Below are 21,906 nucleotides of genomic sequence, written 5' to 3' on the forward strand. Positions count from 1 at the left end.
GAATTCTTCCAGGAAAATTTAAATTTAAAATAGAGAAAATTTAAATTTAACATAGCTCCAGCTGAAGAGGGCAGCGCTTTGGGGCCAGCCCGGAGCTGCTGGAGGGAGAAATGAAATGTGGAGCTCTGCTTCCCTCTAGTGTGGGGAATGCAGGGATGGCACCAGCACCTCCAACTTTTCTCCGCCTCACCCACCAACAATTCACCCTTTGCCGGGGCAGGGGGAGCAGGGGATTGTTCTGTGCTCTCTGTGGGGTTTTATTTCCCGGGAATTAAAGCCAGCTCTGGGGCGGGCTGTCAGCAGGATGGGGATGGATTCCAGGCACTGCTGTCCCTTCCCGCGTGTCGGGGATGTCGGGACGGACACGGGATCTCTCTGGGAGCACCGGGGCCCATCTCCAGGAGCCTCCTTGGGTTTTAGTTTGGAATTCCGGGGCTCTGGAGCGGCCGTAGCCGGTGCAGTTCCCCGGCCTCCAGCAGTGGGTGCTGGCGGAGCGCGGCTGCGCTCCGCGATGTCGGGACAGGGATGCTCGCGGTCCCTGCGGGATCGCGGGATGCCCCCAGCCCTCCCAAAAATAAAAATAAAAAAATTAAATTGGGGAGTTTTGTAGCGTGTCGCTGCAGTTTGTGCTTTCAAGGCCATATCCCATAAATCGGGTGCTGCCTGCAGAGCTCATCTCCCTCCAGAGGCACCTGGAGCAGCAGGAGAGGAAGAGCACGGAGCCTGCAGTGAGGAGGGGAGTGGACAGGTCACGGTGAGCACACGGAAAAGAAAGAGAGCAGAGTGTTTGATGTGTCTGGGAGTGACTTTAGCAGTGATCAGAGTAAAACCAACCCTGCCTTGCCTGATCATCTCATTTCCACAGCAGAAAGAAGTGGTGATGCTGTGATCCATCCTCTGATTTTCATAGGGATGGTGTGTTCTCTCAAAGCTCAAGGCATTTAAGGGGATGGGCTTGGGGAGAAAACCACCTAAATATTCAAATTTTCCCGCTGAGCACAAAATAACAGCCAGAAAAAGCAATTCCCGGCCGTGTCTGGGGCCAGGAGAGGGCACTGGTGCCCTGCCCGTGCCCGGGACAGCATCCCTGCCCAAAGGACGGCCGGGATTCCTATTCCTGCCCGGCTGAAGATGCCACCGGCAGAACCCTCCCGGTGGGCTCAGGAGAACGGGAAAAGCGCCAGGAAGAGCAGGGAGAGATGAGAAACTCCTGCTTGGTGAACAAAAGCCGCTCTGATGTGGGGGAAGCAGAGCTCCCGTGGCCTCCAGCCTCTCAAACTGGCCGGGAGCCACCAGCAAATACATTCGTGTTTGACGCAGTGAAGACACCCGATCGCGTCAGGCTTTCAGGATGGGGAAAACCCAGAGAAAAACGCACGAGAAGAGGGCGGCAGCTGCCCAGGAAAGCCGCAGGGCTCGGTGGCTGCAGCGGTGGCAGCAGTCCAGCCGCTGCCCGTGCCAAGCTGGTGCCACCTCGCTGCTTCCTGGAGGCTGAAATCCCATCCCTGCCCTGGAAAGAAACGCCAGGGCGAGCCGGGAACCCCCAGTTTTCCTGCAGATTTCCCTCGTTAGGGTTTCACTGAGCTCCCCGCCCTGTCCCGGGGATGTCCTCGCTGCCCATGCCGCGGGGCCGGGCTGCAGGTGAGGCTGGAGATGCTGCCCGCCCACCCATCCCCTGGGAGAAACCTGAATTTCCAGGGAGGGAGAGCAGCGTGTGGGAAAGCCGAGAGCCCTGGAACGCGAATTACCCAGCCAGGGAGAGATGAATGTGCGATAGCTCGTACCTGGCAGCTACTAATTGAGCGTTAACGCTTTCGGCAGCTCGGCGCTGTCACACCGGTGTCCCCAGGGCTGCCCGGGTCACCAGGGTGGCACATGGCAGGGACAGGGAGCAGCTCGGTCCCTGTCACAGCCCAGGCTCTGGCCTCTGGCTCTTTCTGCAGAAGAAGCCATCGGAGGGGGATTTTTAGGGGATTTTTTTCTTGCCTGGCTTCCCTGGAAGTTGGTAAATACAGCTTGGAGCAGCAGGGATGAGGAGGAAGAGGCTGGCTGCCACTTCTGTCCTCTCCTTAGGGGACAGAGATGGAGCACATGTCAGGAGAGCAGGCTCTCCATGTGCCAGCCTTTATCTTTATTATTTATTATTTAACCAGGCTCTTTATCTCCAGCCAGCACGGGTTTCTTTGATGCTTTTGTCTTTCCTTTTCGTGCTGTTTCGCTCAGCATCGAGGCCCAGCCCAGCCTGAGAGGACACAACACCACAGTATGACCCCAAACCTCTGTTCCTTCACTCACACATCTTTCCTGGGGGTGATGCCCACCCAGAGGTGCTCAGGGCAGGTCCAACCCAGCCTGAGAGGACACACGGACACAGAATTACCAACCCAAGGAGCTGGGGTTGTTTGGCCTGGAGAAGAGGAGGCTCAGAGGTGACCTTATTGCTCTCTACACCTTCCTGAAGGGAGGTTGCAGAGGTGGGGTTGGTCTCTGACAGAAGCAGAGGACACAGTCTCCAGCTACAGCAGGGAAGGGATAGGTTGGATATTAGGAAAAAAAAAATTACTGAAAGAATAATAATAAAGCACTGGAATGCTCTTCCCAGGGAGGTGGTGGAATCACCATCTCTGGAAAAAGGACTGGACATGGCACTCGGTGCTGTGGTCTGGTTGAGGTGTGAGGGCACAGGTTGGGCTCGATGATCTTGGAGGTCTCTTCCAACCTCATCATTCTGAGATTCTGTGATTCAATTTCTGTTCCTTACTAGCACACCTTCCCTTGGGGTGATGCTCACCTGGAGGTGCTTAAGGAGGATCCAGCCAAACCTGAGAGGACACAAAGCCACAAAATGACCCCAAACCTCTGTCCCTTCACTGGCCCACCTTCCCTCAGGGCAATGCCCACCTGGAGGGGCTTGGGGCCAATCCAACCCAGCATGAGAGGACACAACGACACAAAATGACCCCAAATCTCTGTTTCTTCACGGGCACACCTTCTCTGGGCCACTTCTCTGGGGGCACTCCCCACCCGGAGGAGCTCAGGGCCGATCCAGCCCAACCTGACAGGACACAATGCTACAGAATGACCCCAAATCTCTGTTCCTTCTCTCACCCACCTGCCCTTGGGGCAATGCCCACCCAGAGGTGCTCAGGGCCAATCCCACCCAGCCTGAGAGGGCACAACGGCACAGAGTGACCTCAAACCTCTGTTCCTTCACTCACACACCTTCCCTGGGGACCCACAGGTGCTTAGGGCTGATCCAACCCAGCCTGAGAAGACACAACACCATAGAATGACCCCAAACCTCTGTTCCTTCTCTCACCCACCTGCCCTTGGGGCAATGCCCACCCAGAGGTGCTTAGGGAGGATCCAGGGAGGACACAACGGCACAGAATGACCCCAAATCTCTGTTCCTTCACTCACACACTTTTCCTGGGTGTGATGCCCCCCCAGAGGAACTCAGGGCCAATCCCACCCAGCCTGAGAGGGCACAACGGCACAGAGTGACCTCAAACCTCTGTTCCTTCACTCACCCATCTGCCCTTGGGGCAATGCCCACCCGGAGCAGCTCAGAGCCCAAAGAGGGCTCGGGCAGGGCTTTGGGGCAGGTGCTGCGGGTGCTTCCCGAGCTGTGCCGAGGGCGGAGCGCTGCTCTTTCCTTCCTGCCCTCCTTCCCACCCCACCCCGCAGCCTGGCAGCGCTGCAGGGACTCATCCATTCCCCCAGTTACTAATATGCAAATGGCAGCGTTTGCATGGGCCTGACGCCAGGCTGCTGGGTGTCAGGGCACCCGAGGGAGCCGGAGGTGGGGCGAGGCGTGGCAGCGCCGCATGCTCACCTGGCCCTGCATGGCAACAGGCAATGGAGCTCTAGGTGCCTTGGGCTGCGGACCCACGGCCGCTTCCAGAGGCAGCGGGTGGCAGAGGAGGGAGGGCAAACTGGCAGCCCCTGGCAACCTGGGGCTGACGGCAGCAGGCTGGGCACACCGCGGATTTGCCCCCGCCGGCAGGATGGTGAACCTGGAGTCCGTGCACGCAGGTAAAGGGCACGGAGCGCAGCGCGGGGCAGCGGGGCCGTGGGCTCGGGCAGGAAATGGGGTTTGATCCCATCGCCGTGACCTTTCCTCGCTCTTTTCCCTCCTCTGTTCTCCCGCTGGTGAGGTGCCCACATTCCTGCCGGGGGATGGATGGATGGATGCTGCCCGGATCTGTTTAGGGGGCTGCCAAGCCATGCCCACAACGTGGGAGCAGCGCTGGCTCAGAGTGCTGGAAAATGAGACTTTTCGGGTGCCTGGAAAATGAGAATTCAGTGCCTGACCCTTGCCTCCTGTCATTGGGAGGAGGGAGAAGGGATAAACCCGCGGAGGGATGCGGCAAAGCTGGAGGGAGGTGTGCGAGAGAGAGATGGGACACGCGCTGAAAGGAGAAAAGTTCGTGACAAAGGAGGGAGAAATGAATGAGGAGGGCGCTGAGGGAGGCTGGGTTGGGTCAGGAATGAATGAGCAGCGAGGCTCAGGAGCTGCTTCCGAAGGGATGGATGAGCTCCTCACACCCGCCCTGCGCAGCCCCTGCCCTGCAGCGAGCTGGGAGCCGGAGCGATCCCTGCCCGGCCGCCGGGGCTGTGCCGAGCCCGGCTCACCCTGCCCGAGCTCCATCCCCGCGCACAGAGCTGGGGGAGATGCTGGAGCTGAGCAGCCAGACCCCGATAGCCCCGTCCTGGCTGGGCAGGCAGTGATTTTGGGGTACAGGAGCCACTTTGGTGACTTTTGTCCTGGGCTTTGTGCAGCACAAAACTGCTGGAGGGGAGGATGCATCCATCCCTGGGGTACCCCTGTGGGAGCGCTGCTCTTTGGGGGATACCTGGGGGTTTGCAGCCCCTCCACGAGCCCTGCCTGCCCGTGGGCTCACAGACAGGCCTGCAGGGCAGCTGCAGCAATGCCACCACCCAGCCAGGCTCAAAGGTGGCCAAAGCCTTTGCTCCACAGCCCCAACCTCTGCAGGGCTCTGGGGTGGCTCTGTGGGCAGCCTCGGTGGGCTGGGGAGCCCTGGACACCAGGAGAGGCTGCCAAGGGGGGAATTGGCTCAGGGTGTGAGCCTGGCTGGTTGGAGAACTGCTCTGGGTGTGCTGGGGTTGGTGTCTCTGGGGGACAAATGCCCCACAGGCTCCAACCCACCCACCCAGCCATCCACCCAGCCATCAAATTCAGATGGACAACCCCTCAGCTTTTCCCTTTTAATGAGAATTCTAACTGTTTCCAGACTCGTTGGGGAGGGCAAAAAGAAAAGGTAAAAAAACCGACCCACCCACCTATCCACCCATCCAGGCATCAAATTCAGATGGACAACCCCTCAGCTTTTCCATTTTAATGGGAATTGTAACTGCTTCCAGACTTGTTTGGGGGGGCAAAAAGAAAAGGTAAAAAATGATCCATCCATCCATCCCTCCACCCATCCATCAAATACAGATGGACTCCCTCTCAGCTTTTCCCTTTCCATAGTAATTTTAACTGCTTCCAGACTCGTTGAGGGGGGCAAAAAGGAAAGGTAAAAAATGGCCCATCCAGCCCTCCAGGTGACTCTTTCCTCACAGGGACATTCCCCAGCTGGATCCTGTGCCCTCTCTCAGGGCTGGGTTTGGAGCTGGGGCTGTGCCCCCACTGCCCCTGATCATCCCCCTGTGCTGACAGAAAAGCTGGAGCTTTCAGGACTCTTTTGGAGCCCAGCACAATGGGAGGGGATTTTTCCACCCCTCCACAAAAGCCGTTCAGTTTTGGGGTCCCAGAGCAGCTTTGAGACCCCTCTGTAACAGAGCTGAGCTCAGCTTTAACCCCAGTTTTTATCTTGGAGGGTTTTTCTCCAACTTTACTGATTTTAGGAGAAGACTTGAGGGGCTTTGAGGCCCCTCTGTAACCTTTATGCAGGGCTGAGCTCAGCTTTAACCCCAGTTTTTATCTTGGAGGCTTTTTCTCCAACTTTAATGACTTTAGGAGAAGACTCAGCCCACAGGGGGACTCCCATGCCCCTCACACCCTCCTCTCTGCTGACACACTTCCCTGCTGGTGCCACCACCCTTTCCCAGGGCATTTTAGATATTTCACCTCCCTGGATATTTGGAAATTTGGGATATTTCACCTCCCTGGATATTTGGAAATTTGGGATATTTCACCTCCTTGGATATTTGGAAATTTTGGATAATTCACCTCCCTGGACATTTAAAAATTTTGGGTATTTCAGCTCCCTGCAGCCTCCAGAGGGGCTCAGACACCTCAAACCCCGGGGTGATGCTCCCAGGCCAGCCCAGCTCCCCCTGCTCCAGGAGCAGATTCCCTTTTGCAGCCATCGGGCCGGCTCAGGCAGCAGCTTGGGAAAGGCTTGGTTTGCTGACAGCGTTTGTTTCAGCACAAATAGAGATGCAGATATGTCCTGGAGAAGTGTCTGCACGGGCAGAGCTCCTTTGGTCTGGCTCAACCGCCCCGCCTGCCCCTGCCCCTGCTCTGTTTGCAGCACATTTTTAATATGGCCCAGGCCACACTGGCGGCTCCTAATAGGGCTGTGGTTTGCAGTTAGGCTGTCCTAAGCCGGGTTATTTTTCCCAGAGAGGTTTTATTTATTTATTTATTTATTTATTTTAATTTATTTATTTTTTATTTATTTTTTTAAATTTTTTTTTCTCCAAGCCTGATTATCCTGTATGTATTGCTAAGCTGGCAGAGCTGTGTGGAAGGAGCTGCCCTGTCTGAAGGTGGATTTTAGGATGGAGCAGGGGTAAAAGATGGGTTTGAATGGCTCTGGTTGCACTGGAAGGGGTTTGGGTGCAATTAGATTAGAAAATAATTGCTCTATGTGTCTGCTCCTTGTTCCCAAGGATCCCTTGGAGGGTGCTGGGGTTGCCCTGTCACCCACAGGGACACAAAATCTGTATTAATTACAAAAATCCTAAATACAGATCCAGAATACAAAATCTGTCCTAAACCTTAAACCTCTCAGATCAGCAGTTTTCCTTTTCTTTCTGCTTATTTTTCCCTTTTTATTTTCTTGTTCCTGACAAAATATTTGAAGTGCAATTACTTGTGCACATTTATAGGGTTTTTTTTTTTGAATCTCACTGAAAATAAAATTCAAGATATTCAAACTATAATAACTTGTGCACATTTATAGGGGATTTTTTGAATCTCACTGAAAATAAAATTCAAGGTATTCAAACTGTAACAATTTGTGCACATTTACAGGGGGAATTTGAATCTCACTGAAAATAAAATCCAAGATATTCAAACTGTAATAACTTGTGCACATTTATAGGGGGTTTTTGAATCTCACTGAAAATGAAATTCCTGTGCATGGGAATCCCAGGGCATCTCTTATCTCCCAGCTGCAGGAGGAGGGGATTTACCTGGTGGATAACGTGTGATATGCAATCAAGGTGCAGCAGCAGCAATTCCTCCTTCCCTCCCCACCCAGCCCAGTTTTTAATGGCAGAGGGGTGTGGGGGTCACTCCTGCAGGGGGGACAGAGATTTTCATGCTCTGCTTTTCTCTCTCTCTCTTGGGAATTAAATATTTGCTTTCCCTAATTTTATTTTTTTTAACAAGCTTTCTCACCAAAGGAAGCACCCAAATTTCTGCAGGCTTTTAGATTTTTTTTTTCTTCCTCTATTTTATGAGAACTTGCCTTTCTTTTTTTTTTTTTTTTAAATACTTTTTGGCAGCCAGCAAAACTTTGTGCTTTGTAGATTGCCTAAGTTAGGGTCCCTTGGCAGTGGTACAAGACAAGAAGATGTTTATAGCTGATGGTAATTACTCTTCCTGCAGTAGAAATGCTTAAAAGCCCCACTAAACGTTCATGTCTTAATTGCAGAGGGTTTATTTGAAGGGGGGAAAAAAAGAAAAAATCCCACAACTCTTTTCTCCCCGCTCAATCCTTAATATAATTTAAGGAAAGGAAGTTTCTGAAGTATGTGAAAGTTTCTGTGCTCTCCTATAAAATCCTGATTTTTTTTTTTTTCCTACCTTTATTCATTTGCTGGAGAAAGTTACAGACTTTCAACTTGATCAAAGCTCTGAAATCTTGGCCAGAAAAGCAGATTATCTGCTGTTTGCACACGAGGGCAGCTTTGAATATGGGAGAAGAAAACCTGCACACACCACACACACACACACAAAGCCCTGCCTGTTTTGGTGGGAGCTAAAGAGGGAAACGGGGATAAAAATCCAACGGGGCTGCTCTCATCTGTTTGGGAATAACAAAAGGTGGATCTGGGGAAGAGGAAAAGGGTTTGCATGGTGCTTTTAGGTGGCTTCCACCTGCCTTCCCTAGCCCAGAAAACCACAGCAAACACTGGCCCAGCTTCCCCGCTGTTGTTATTCCCCCATGCAAATGGGGAGAGTCTGTGGCCGGGATTGGCTGCAGGAAGCACATGCAAATCACTCAAATAATAAAAAATTATCTCATTTTTACCTTTTTTTTTTTTTTTTTTTTTTTTTTTTTGCAACGAGTCTGGAAACAGTTAAAATTCCAGTGGAAAGGGAAAAGCAAAGCTGAGGGGTGTCCATCTGGGTTTGAATGGAGATCTCCCCTTCTCTCACTGTTGTGCCCTTGGCCTCTGTTAATGTGGAGTTGACCATTCCCACCTTTTCTTGCAGCTGTTCCCGAAGGAGAAAGTGGCCCCGGGTGTGGTGGCAGCCATCACTTCAAGGGTAAATGACAAATTTCTTGGCCTGGGTGAAGATAGGGGGAAATGCAGGGGACAGGCTTTGGGGCAAGGCAGATCTTGGGTGGCTTTTGAGGGTTGTGGACACCTGCAAGTGACAAAAAGAGGAGAAATGAAGCGCAGAGAGAGGCAGAGGGAAAACCAAGTTGGGTCTGAGCCATCTTGAAGGATTTGGGAGAAAGCTGGAGGGATCCCCATCTCTGCAGGTGTGGGAGGTGCTGTCCCAGCCAGAGCACCACAGCAGGTTTGGGAAGCTCCCAGTGCTGAATCCACCCCTCTGTCCCGTGGGTGAGGAGGGATGAGAAGGGTGAAAACCCCAAAAAACCCCCCCAGCAAACTGGGGAGGGGGCACAGGAGTGAGGGGGGCTGCGAAGAGCAACAGGAGGGAAAGTGCATCCTCAGAGCTGATGAATATTCCAGCGCCTGGATGTTGAGGAATCAGAAATTTGAAAGTCTGATGGTTTATTATAATTACACACATTCATTTGTGCTGTTTAGTGGAAGCCACATGTGCCTGTTGCCTGGGACTGTGACCTGTTATTAAAATCAGTTGTGCCTCCTTTTCCAGAGATCAAGATGAGCGGGGATGCTGCAGATTCCACAGACACCCGGCACGAGCCTGACCAGGTGGAGCCAGGTAAGAGGGTCTGGGGTGGCAGGGCCAGGAGAGGGAGGAGAAACAAAAGAAAACAAAAAAAAAAAAAAGGGGAATGTGGGTGCTGGAAGTTTCTCCCCCGTGCTTTTTCCGGGCTCCTGTTGCTGCTCTTGCAGCCTGGCAGTTGATCAGGAATGTGCTCAGGGCTACGATTGCGTTGGTATCTTGATCAGCCGTGCAAGATCCCTCCTGTGTGACAGCAGCGAATCCCAGAGTGCCTCCCCCGTGTCCCCAGCGATCTGACATGGAAATTTGCCCAGAGAATACCTCTCCAATGTCCTCAGTGGGTCTGAGGAGGAAATTTGTTCACAGAGGGCCTCCCCCATGTCCTCAGTGGGTCTGAGATGGAAATTCACTCACAGAGTGCCTCCCCCATGTCCTCAGTGGGTCTGACATAGAAATTTGCTCAGAGAATACCTCTCCAATATTCTCTGTGGGTCTGAGGTGGAAATTTGCTCACAGAGGGCCTCCCCCATGTCTTCAGTAGGTCTGACATAGAAATTTGCTCAGAGAATACCTCTCCAATGTTCTCTGTGGGTCTGAGATGGAAATTTGCTCACAGGGTGCCTCCCCCATGTCCTCAGTGGGTCTGAGATGGAAATTTGCCCAGAGAATACCTCTCCAATGTTCTCTGTGGGTCTGAGGTGGAAATTTGCTCACAGGGTGCCTCCCCCATGTCCTCAGTGGGTCTGAGATGGAAATTTGCCCAGAGAATACCTCTCCAATGTTCTCTGTGGGTCTGAGGTGGAAATTTGCTCACAGAGTGCCTCCTCCATGTGCCCAGCGGGTCTGAGATGGAAATTCACTCACAGAGTGCCTCCCCCATGTTCTCTGTGGGTCTGACATAGAAATTTTCTCACAGAGGGCCTCCCCATGTCCTCAGTGGGTCTGAGGTAGAAATTCACTCACAGAGTGCCTCCTCCATGTCCTCAGTGGGTCTGAGATGGAAATTTGCTCACAGAGGGCCTCCCCCATGTCTTCAGTGGGTCTGAGATGGAAATTTGCTCACAGAGGGCCTCCCCCATGTCTTCAGTAGGTCTGACATAGAAATTTGCTCAGAGAACACCTCTCCAATGTTCTCTGTGGGTCTGACATGGAAATTCACTCACAGAGGGCCTCCCCCATGTCCTCAGTGGGTCTGACATGGAAATTTGCTCAGACAATACCTCTCCAATATTCTCTGTGGGTCTGAGGTGGAAATTTGTTCACTGAGTGCCTCCTCCATGTCCCCAGCAGGTTTGAGTTTGAAATTCGCTCACAGAGTGCCTCTGCAATGTCCCCAGTGGGTTTCAGATGGAAATTCGCTCACAGAGGGCCTCCCCCATGTCCTCAGTAGGTCTGAGGTGGAAATTTGCCCAGAGAATACCTCTCCAATGTTCTCTGTGGGTCTGAGGTGGAAATTTGCTCACAGAGTGCCTCCCCCATGTCCTCAAATTTGTTCACTGAGTGCCTCCCCCATGTGCCCAGCGGGTCTGACATGGAAATTCACTCACAGGGTGCCTCCCCAATGTCCCCAGTGGGTTTGAGTTTGAAATTCGCTCACAGAGTGCCTGCCCCATGTCCTCTGTGGGTCTGACATGGAAATATGTTCACAGAGTGCCTCCCCCATGTCCTCTGTAGGTTTTGAGGCTGAAATTTGCTCACAGAGTGCCTGCCCCATGTCCCCAGCAGGTCTGACACGGAATTTTGCTTACAGAGTGCCTCCCCAATGTCCTGTGTGGGTCTGAGGTGGAAATCCACTCACAGAGTGCCTGCCCAATGTCCTCAGCAGGTCTGACAGGGAAATTCACTCACAAGATGCTTCCTCAATGTTCTCCAGCTCACAGGGTGCCTCCCCAATGTCCCCAGTGGGTTTGAGTTTGAAATTTGCTCACAGAGTGCCTGCCCCACGTCCTCAGTGGGTCTGACATGGAAATATGTTCACAGAGTGCCTCCCCCATGTCCTCTGTAGGTTTTGAGGTTGAAATTTGCTCACGGGGTGCCTCCCCAATGTCCCCCAGTGGGTCTGACATGGAAATTTGCTTACAGAGTGCCTCTTCAATGTCCTGTGTGGGTCTGAGGTGGAAATCCACTCACAGAGTGCCTGCCCCATGTCCTCTGTAGGTTTTGAGGTTGAAATTTGCTCACAGGGTGCTTCCCCAATGTCCCCAGTGGGTCTGACATGGAAATTTGCTCACAGAGTGCCTCTCCAATATCCTCTGTGGGTCTGACATGGATATATGTTCACAGAGTGCCTCGCCAGTGTTCTCAGTGGGTTTGAGTTTGAAATTTGCTCACAGGGTGCCTCTCCGATGTCCCCAGGTCACAGAGTGCTTCCCCAATGTCCCCAAGTGAGTTTGAGGTTGAAATTTGCTCAAAGAGTGCCTCCCCAGTGTCCACGGTGGGTCTGAAATGGAATCAGAAATTTGCTGCCACAGCAGGGATGGCTTTGGAACCATCCCGGTGCACTCAGCTCTGTATCCACAGGGTTGTGCCAGGAGCTTTTCCAGAAGGAAAACCAGCTTTTTTTGGGCTCTGTGTGTGTGTGTGTGGAGAATAATGGGAGTGACTTTGGGACTAACCAAATCCAGTTTGGGAGTTCCAGCAGCAGCAAGGTGCAGAGGTGTGATTTGGTTTTTCACCCCCAGCTCCTCATGGAGCCCCCAAATCCCTTGGATCTGGAAATCCGAGGCTCAGGGGGATCCTTTGAAGGTGCCAGTGATGCTGTGAGCACCAATTTGTGCCAGCTTTGCCCACCACCAGGTGTAACAGGCACCCGAAAAATCAGGTTTGTGCTTTGGGGCTGCCGGAGGTGAGATTTGGATCGCTGAGATTTGAATCCCATTTACAAGGCCCTGTAATTTCCCAAAGGGCCGTGGTCACATCCCTTTGTAGGCAAATGAGCAACACTGAGAAATCATCTTAGCACCCACTAGGTGCAGCAAATTAAGATTATTAAAAGGCTTAGAAATCAACACCTTTCGAAGCAAAAACTGGTGGAGAAAATGTAGAGGAATCAAAAATTCTCTGAGTGATGAAGAGCCCTAAGCTTGGGCAGGAGGATGTGGAAGAGCAGGTGAAAACTTTGCATGGAATGATTTTCCTCTTATAAAATTTGAGATCATTTAGGAAAAAAAATGAGATTTTGGGTAAGCAAGAGAACACAAGTAAATTTGAGATAACTTAGGGGAAAAAAATGAGATTTTGGGTAAGTCAAGAGAAATCAACACATTTTGAAACAAAAACTGGTGGAGAAAATGTAGAGGAATCAAAAATTCTCTGAGTGATGAAGAGCCCTAAGCCTGGGCCAAGGGAATGTGGAAACTTTGCATGGAATGGTTTTCTTCTTATAAAATTTGAGATAATTTAGGAAAAAAAAATGAGATTTTGGGTGAGCAATAGAAATCAACACATTTTGAAACAAAATCTGGTGGAGAAAATGTAGAGGAATCAAAAATTCTCTGAGTGATGAAGAGCCCTAAGCCTGGGCCAAGGGAATGGGGAAACTTTGCATGGAATGGTTTTCTTCTTATAAAATTTGAGATAATTTAGGAAAAAAAAAAGAGATTTTTTCCTCTTATAAAATTTGAGATAACTTAGGGAAAAAAAAAGAGATTATGGGTAAGCAAGAGAACTCCAGGTTTTAAAGGGATGAACCCCACCCCTTGATTGAGAAATCCAAATAATTGACAAAATCTAAACCAGAGATCAAATCTGGTTCTGTTCACATCCATGAACTCTGATTGGCTTTGGCCAGTCCAGCCTCTGCTCATGGCTCTCAAATCACCCCAAATTTGGGGTTTGGGGATAAAACCAGCACCAAACACACCCCAAACACCCCAAGCTCCTCCAAAAACCCCTGAGAGCTCTTACAGGGCCTTAAATCAGGAACTGGAACCCCCTGAAATATTTGGTGCTCATTAATGGGTGGCAGGATTAATCAAGATTGAAGAAAATGGGGATTTAATTTTGTTATTAAAAATAGTGGGAGTCAGAAGTGTTAAACCAGAATTGGCAGCACATTTGGTTGGATAAAATTCAGATTTTTTTTTTCAGTTTATGCATCCCAGACAGGCATTAGCGAGAGCTGCAGCGCCTCTTTCTAGTGGTAATTGAGAAAAGAAAGCAGAACAGCGAAGTCAATTTGTTTGAAAATAACAAAAAATATTCGCGGCAGCGTTGGTGGCTCAGAGCCTTCAAATCAAGCAGGGAAATCAGGGCGAGTAAATCTCCTTCATTTGCAAAGAACCTGTTTAAATCACTTTTTTTTGCTGAGGCTATCCCAGTGATTTATTACATTTTTAAACTCTATTTCTGAGGCAGTCCTGGTGATAATTTTTTTTTATTTTTTTGATTTTGTTTCCTGAGTCTGCCTTGGTGATTTTTTGATTTTTAAATTTTTTTCTGAGGCTGTCCCAATGATTTTTAAAATTTTTTTACTTTTTTCTTAGGCTGTCCCAGTGATGATTTTTATTTTTTTTTTACTCCTGAGCCTGTCCTGATTATTTTTTTCATATTTTTTTGATATTTTTAAATTTTCTTCTGAGACTGTCCCAATGATTTTTTGTTTTGATTTTTTCCCTGAGGCTGTCTCAGTGATTTTTAAATTTTTTTTAAAATTTTTTCTTAGGCTGTCCTGGTGACTTTTTTTATATTTTTTGATTTTTTTTGAGGCTGTCCCAGTGATGACTTTTCATTTTATAATTTTTTTCTGAGTCTGTGCCGGTGATGATTTTTTGATGTTTTTTTCCCCTGAGGCTGTCCTAATGATTTTTTGGATATTTGTTGATATTTTTTGATTATTTTCTGAGATTGTCCAGGTGATTTTTTAATTTTTTTTTTTTCCTGAGGCAATCCCGATGATTTTTTTTATATTTTTTGATTTTTTTTTATTTTTTTCTATTTTTTCTGAGCCTATCCCAGTGATATTTTAATTTTTTTTTTTTATTTTTTCTGAGGCTGTACCAGTGATTTTTAAATTTTTTAATTTTTTTTCTTAGGTTGTCCTGGTGATTTTTTAATATTTTTTGATTTTTTAAAAATTTATTCTGAGCCTATCCCAGTGATATTTTAATTTTTTATTATTATTTTTTCTGAGGCTGTCCCAGTGATTTTTTAATTTTTTAATTAATAATAATTTCCCACGTTGTTTTCTCAGCCATTTCTGTTTATAAACAACAAAACTCCCTTTGTGCCGAGCTCCCCGGGAAGTTTTTGTGCTCCTTTGCAGGCATTGTTAGAGGAATATTTACAAATAACGTTGTGTTTGGGTTCCCTGCTTCATGTGGGAAAAGGCTCAGAGTGGTTGCTGATGATTCATTAATTAAATTTCACATTTCCTACCGAATTAAGCCAATCCACACAGCTCATTCCCCCCCAAAAAGGAAAGATCTCTTACTAAAATAATATTACACCTAGAAATTAATGTTACACCCAGAAATCCTCCTAGGTGTAGATATCCAAAAGGTTTTTCATACTAAAAGATGCAGGCTGGCTGCAAGAAGTTGAAAAAAAAGAAAATTAAACTTGAAAAAAACGGAATAAAAAAGAAAAAAAAAGGTTTTGGGCTCCTTTGCAGGCATTGTTAGAGGAATATTTACAAATAACGTTGTCTTTGGGTTCCCTGCTTCATGTGGGAAAAGGCTCAGAGTGGTTGCTGATGACTCATTAATTAAATTTCACATTTCCGACCGAATTAAGCCAATCCACACAGCTCAATCCTCCCCAAAAAGGAAAGATCTCTTACCAAATTAATATTACACCTAGAAATTAATATTACACCTAGAAATTAATGTTACACCTAGAAATCCTCCTAGGTGTAGATATCCAAAAGGTTTTTCATACTAAAAGATGCAGGCTGGCTGCAAGAAGTTGAAAAAAAAAAAAAAAAATAAAAAGAAAAAAAATTAAGGAATTAAATACCAAAATTCTTTTGTAAACCAAGCCCTTGATCTAAAAGTGATGCCCAAAGATCTGATGGGAAGTGGCAGCAGCAGAGGCATAATCTCATCCTTTCATATCCTCGCCAATTCCAGGCTTAGAAGAAGGGAAAAAAAAAATAAAAAGGGTAATTTGGGGCATTGTTCTACTTTGAAAGTGTTTGAAATAATTGTGGGGGGTTTTCTTTTTTGAGAAAATTGTTAAAATCGTTCGCCTTTCGTAGGAGGTTTGAAGAGCTCAGTGCTGTTTTTTTCTTTTTTTTTTGAAATTCTTTTAATCCATACCAATTCCACAGAAAATATTTCAGGGCTTTAAAAAAATGTTTTCTAGAAATTTGTGGGGTTTTGATCCCAAATCTACTAGTTACAGTGAAATTTGGCCATTTTACAAAGTATTATTTTAAAAAATAGAATTTCTAAGGGTTCTCACTGCCCAGCCCTGTGAATATTAACCTTCCCTTTACTTCAGCTCTGAAATTTTAAAGCATTCATCATTTTTAATAATTTTTTAATCATTTAATCAGAGGATTACCCCTCTGCTTTTAGGCTTCTTTTCCCCTTTCCCTGCCTGATCCCAAGCCTTGGCAGTTTCAGGGCTTCTAAAAAAGGACATTTTCCAGAAATTCGTTAGTTTTTGATCCCAAATCTACCAGTTACCGTGAAATGTTGCCGTTTTACAAACTATTATTTTAAAAAATAGAATTTCTAAGGGTTCTCACTGCCCAGATATTAATCCTCCCTTAACTTCTGCTCCGAATTTTTTAATCATATGTGCAATGGAGAACCAGTTGCCCCCACAAGAGTTGGTTTGCCATCCCCATCACCCCAGGGATGCAGGGCAGGCTGAGCAGGGATTACCCCTCTGGTTTTAGGCTCATTTTCCCTTTTCCCTGCCTGATCCCAAGCCTTGGCACTGGGGCTGTTGCAGGGCTTTTAAAAAAAGAAAATATTTTATTTTCAAAAATAGAATTTCTAAGGGTTCTCACTGCCCAGCCCTGTGAATATTAACTCTCTCTTAACTGCTCAGCTCTGAATTTTTTTGATCACGTGTGTGAGGGGGAATGGGCACCAGTTGCCCTAACAAGGGTTGGTTTCCCTTCCCCATCACCCCAGGGATGCCGGGCAGGCTGGGCAGGGATTACCCCTCTGGTTTTTAGGCTCATTTTCCCTTTTCCCTGCCTGATCCCAAGCCTTGGCACTGGGGCTGTTGCAGGGCTTTTAAAAAAAAGAAAATATTTTATTTTCCAGAAATTATTTTCAAAAATAGAATTTCTAAGGGTTCTCACTGCCCAGCCCTGTGAATATTTACTCTCCCTTAACTGCTCAGCTCTGAATTTTTTTGATCATGTGTGTGAGGGGGAATGGGCACCAGTCCCTTCCCCATCACCCCAGGGATGCAGGGCAGGCTGAGCAGGGATTACCCCTCTGGTTTTAGGCTCATTTTCCCTTTTCGCTTCCTGATTCCAAGCCTTGGCATTGGGGCTGTTTCAGGGCTTCTAAAAAAGGACATTTTCCAGAAATTCATTAATTTTTGATCCCAAATCTACCAGTTACAATGAAATGTTGCCATTTTACAAACTATTATTTTAAAAAATCATCATTTCTAAGGGTATATTACTATTAATCCTCTCTTAACTTCAGCTCTGAATTTTTTTGATCATGTGTGTGAGGGGGAATGGGCACCAGTTGCCCTAACAAGGGTTGGTTTGCCATCCCCATCACCCCAGGGATGCAGGGCAGCCTGAGCAGGGATTATCCCTCTGGTTTTAGGCTCATTTTCCCTTTTCCCTGCCTGATCCCAAGCCTTCGCACTGGGGCTGTTTCAGGGCTTCTAAAAAAGGACATTTTCCAGAAATTCATTAGTTTTTGATACCACATCTACCAGTTACAGTGAAATGTTGCCATTTTACAAACTATTATTTTAAAAAATCATAATTTCTAAGGGTATATTACTATTAATCCTCCCTTAACTTCAGCTCTGAATTTTTTAAATCATGCAAGGGGGGACAGGCACCAGTTGCCCCCATGAGGGTTGGTTTGCCATCCCCATCACCCCAGGGATGCAGGGCAGGCTGAGCAGGGATTACCCCTCTGTTTTCGGCTCCTTTTCCCCTTTCCCTGCCTGATCCCAAGCCTTGGCACCGCTGCTGAGCCTCCATGGGGGGTAACGAAGAGCAGCGAGTTTTCTGCTTGGCTGGGAGCTCTTTTCATCTTTTTTATTTTTTATTTTTTTTTTTTTCCCAACTGATGAAAGCCATGCCAGCGAGCTCCTCTCGCTGATTTTTTTGATGGGAACTGTGGGGGCTTGGCAGTGCCTGAGTGTCGCCCCTGGTCCTGCAGCCCCAGGGCAGAGATCTCCCCCTTCTTGTGGTTTATCTAAGCGCTGATATCTGATGCAACAGAACGCTGAGGTGGGACTTGCCCCTGTCTGTCTGTTTGTTTGTGTCAGACACTTGTTCCCCGGTTATCTCCTCCATCAAAACAGGTTACACCAAGCAGAGCTACTTCCCTTTGATTTCATCTGTTGAGGCTATGGGGGGGAAGCCAAAGCTTTTACAAAAAGGGCGATAGGGAAGCGCTTCAAACACAACCACGGGGAAGGGAATAGCTGCAGGCAGCCCCAGCATCTTCCCTCCCCACCCTGTAACCCCAGGAGCTGGGCTCTGCCAGCAGGGCAGGCTGTGCTGGGCACCCCAGCTCTGGGGGGATGTGGGGTGCCCTGTGGGACACGTGTGGGGAGGGTTGGGTGGCTTCTGGGGCGTCTTGGAGAGGCAGAGTTAAAGAATAAAGCAGGGATTTATTTAAAGGATATTCTCAATAGATCCACCTTGGGCAGTGCAAGGGCCCAGCCAGGGCTGCACCCAACATGAACCAAAATGGTCCCAAAATGAACCCAAAATGGTCCCAAAAGTAACCCAAGATGGTCACAAAATGAACCCAAAATGAACCCAAAATGGTCACAAAAGGAACCCAAGGCGAACCCAAAATTGTCCCAAAATGCACCCAAGATGAACCAAAATGGTCACAAAATGAACCCAAAATGGTCACAAAAGGAACCAAGGTGAACCCAAAATGGCCCCAAAATGCACGAGCGCTCCCGGGGTCTCTCCCTTGGATCAGTTCTGCTCCATTTGCACCTTGCAGTTCATTGTCCCATTCCAGCTTTAGCCCATCCAGTCCCACCCTGCTTGTTTTTCTCTCTCAAATTCACCATTGTTTGTGTTCTTGGGGCTGAGATTTGGATCATTTGTCCTTGGTGCCCAGCTGGAGCAGGAATTGTTTTGTCTCCCTGCTCTGTGCTCAGAGCTCACCATCCCCTAATGTGAACCCGGACCCACACACTAAAGCAGCACAGAACCTGAAAAATGGAAAAGCCAAACCTGAGGCATCACCTGGGATGGGGGGATTGGCTGTGCCAAGGGAAATTTAGGTTGGATATCAGGAAAAAGTTTTTTACAGAAAGGGTGATAAAGTTCTGGAATGTTCTGCCCAGGGAGGTGATGGAGTCTCCATCCCTGGGTGTGTTTAACAAAGCCTGGATGTGGCACTGGGTGCCAGGGTTTGGGTGAGGTGCTGGGGCTGGGTTGAACTTGATGATCTTGAAAGTCTCTTCCAACTCAGTGATTCTGTGAATTCTGTGAGTTCTGTAAATTCTGTGATTCTGTGAATTTTGTGAATTCTGTGGCTGAGCCTGGGAGCTGGAGGGGAAGGGCATGGATCCTTCCAAAGGATGGATCCTCCCAGAGGATGGATCCTTCCAAAGGATGGCTCCTTTCAAAGGACTGATCCTTCCAAAGGACGGCTCCTTCCAAAGGATTGCTCCTTCCAAAGGATGAATCTTTCCAAAGGATGGATCTTTCCAGAGGATGAATCCTCCCAAAGGACGGATCTTCTCAAAGGATGGCTCCTTCCAAAGGATGGATCCTTTCAAATGATGGATATTTCCAAAGGATGGCTCCTTCCAGAGGATGGATCCTCCCAAAGGAAAGATCCTTCCAAGCTCAGATCCTTCCAGAGGATGGATCAAGCTGGGATAGGTTTGGAGGTCCCGGCCTCTGTGTCAGCCCCAGCTCAGGTGAGAGGACCAGCACAGGTGAGGGATGGCACATTGGGCTGCTCAGCCCATGCTCTCTCCCACCTTGGCCGCTGTTTTTCATGTTTTATATTTTTCCTGGGAGCTTTCACTCCTCCTGCCGTTTGCAGTTCCCTCCTCACGTCAGGCTGGAAGCAGCTTGCCAGGCCAAAGTCTTTTGAGGAAACTTGGCCTCTCCCAGCCCCACGCTGAGCTCAGCGCTGGGCTACGCCTTTGCTCCCCAAGGCTGGCTCTCCCTCTCCCTCGTGAAACTTTCCTCAAAGCCTCCAGGATCCCTGTGCTCTCTTCCCCCTGCAGCCATGCACAGCCCCAGGACAAGTCCCTGGCAAATGAAAGCTGCAGCAGTTGGGCTGGAAACAGCTGGTTGCCATGGCAATTGGGGCTGCTCGGGATTTGCATAGGGCTGATGATTTTCATAGCACAGCCACATTTAAGGCGAGCAGGAGAAATTTCCATATTCCCAGCTCCGAGTCAGTTGGGGCGTGGGGGAGGCCAGGAGGGGGATATTTGAAATTCAAATGAAGGTGATTAGGGTTTGAGGTTGGGTTATTTTATTTCTTCTTTTTTTTTTTTTTTTTTTTTTCTTAAACATCCCATTATGGAAGAGGATAAAAAAGGATGGGGAGGGGAAAGGGGAACAAAAGGCTGGTTTGACTTGAATTAGAGGGGCAAAGGAAGAGCTGGTCTGATCTGCCTCTTGCCTCTGGTCTAGCAGAAGAGACTTGCCCTCACCCAGCACCTGCAGGTGAAATGTTTTCCGTGGGAACAACTGCTGCCCTCGGGTTTCCTCCTGGAAGGTGCCCAAGTCTCCCACACTGGCTGTCCTGCTCTCCCCTCGCCTGCCCCACACGAAGGGGCTGCACAGGGGCTGCTCTGGGGCGCTGCTGACAAAGGGAAGGCATTTCTGTAACCCAGGGCTTTGCAGCCAAATGAAGCTCTTGGGTATTCAGTGAAAGCTTCCCCTGGAGTCTGGAGCTGTCTGAGTCAGCACAAGATTCACTTTTGCTCCCCAGCCCTGGCTTTCCCATGGAGATGCTCTGGTGATTTGGAGGTTTTTGTGTTTTTGGAGCAAATTAAAACTGCAGCCCTAGCTGGCTGCCTCAGAAACTCCCTATCCTGCTCACACTTTAAAAAGCAGTTTTTGAGATGCCTTGGGAGCATCAAGCATCCCAGCAGGGCATGTGGGAATCCAGGGAATTGCCTGGTGCCTGCTCAGCAGCTGGAGGGAATCAGGGTGGCCAATCCATGGGGGTGATTTAAGGGAGGTCCCAGAGCTCAGGGCTGCCTGCTGGCTCTGGGGAGATCACTGGTGTGGCTGCTGGGAGCAGCAGCTTGAAGGCACTGCCTTGGTTTTTGCCTGAATTTCCAAAATCAGTGGAAATCCTGAGGAGTATTTTGTGCTGAATGTCTTGGTTTGCTCATTCCTTCAGTGCAGGTGAGCATTGGGCTTCATTTAGAGTACTGGTTATAGTTACAGTAATTACCACTCTTCTCTCTACCAGCACTTGGGCAGTCTCTGAACTTCACACCTTGTTTGAGGTGAGAGATTGGGACCAGTGAATTTATCAGAAATATCCCTTGAAATGCCCCCTGCACTGGGGAAATCACCGGTGTGTCTGCTGGGAACAGCAGTGTGAGGGCACTGCCTTGGGTTTAGCCTGAATTTCCAAAATCAGTGGAAATCCTGAGGAGTATTTCATGCTGAATGTCTTGTTTTGCTCATTCCTTCAGTGCAGGTGAGCATTTGGCTTCATTTACAGCTTGTGGGACAAGTACTGGTTGTAGTTACAGTAATTACCACTCTTCTCTCTACCAGCACTTGGGCAATCTCTGAAATTCACACCTTGTCTGAGGTGAAAGATTGGAATGAATGAGTTTATCAGAAATGCCCCCTGCACCCAGCCTGCTCTGCCAATCTCCCATGGATTCTGCTCCTTCAGACAGGGTGCTAAAATCTCCAGGATAGGTGAGATTAATCTGAATTTTAGATATTGGATGCTCTGAGGCTGCTCACCCCAGGCAGGAGCAGGGACCTGCAGAGGGTGATTCATCCCTGTGCCATCTATCTCAGGGCCAGAATTGCCCTCTGGAAGCTGCTGCTGCCTCTGCAGGGCTGCAAGGGGAGCCTGCAGCAATTGGCACCTGAGAGTTCCAGAATCTCAGCCCAGGCAGCTGAACCCCCTGCCTGGTGTCTGCCTGGCCCTGCTTCCCCAGCTGTTCCCATATTCCTCCCAAATATCCCTGCAGGAATTCCCCAACACCTGCTGCAGGCTGGGATCACCTCCTCATCCCCCTATTCCTGCAGGGATCCCCTCCTCATCCCTCCAGGGGTCTCATCCTCATCCTCATTCCCCTGTCCCTGCAGGGATCACCTCCTCATCCCTCTGTCCTTCCAAGGATCACCTCCTCATCCCATATCCCTCCAGGGATCCCCTCCTCATCCTCTGAACCTCCAGGGATCAATCCCCTCCTCATCCCCTGTCCTTCCAAGAATCCTCTCCTCATCCTCCTGTCCTTCCAGAAATCACCTCCTCATC

The 21,906-nt window shown here is 48.9% G+C and overlaps 1 protein-coding gene across 1 annotated transcript in view; it reads left to right on the top strand.

The window, feature by feature from the left end:
• Positions 1 to 3,751: 3,751 nt before the first annotated feature.
• The window catches only part of POU2F3 (POU class 2 homeobox 3), a 52,636-nt gene continuing 34,481 nt past the window's right edge, over positions 3,752 to 21,906 (top strand). The window contains 4 exon segments of the mRNA XM_074559654.1: positions 3,752 to 3,819; positions 3,821 to 4,035; positions 8,636 to 8,689; positions 9,272 to 9,340. Of these exon segments, the coding sequence (XP_074415755.1) occupies positions 3,752 to 3,819; positions 3,821 to 4,035; positions 8,636 to 8,689; positions 9,272 to 9,340 (406 nt within the window).

This window comes from Zonotrichia albicollis, chromosome 27 (assembly GCF_047830755.1).
Source record: "Zonotrichia albicollis isolate bZonAlb1 chromosome 27, bZonAlb1.hap1, whole genome shotgun sequence".
NCBI lineage: Eukaryota > Metazoa > Chordata > Aves > Passeriformes > Passerellidae > Zonotrichia > Zonotrichia albicollis.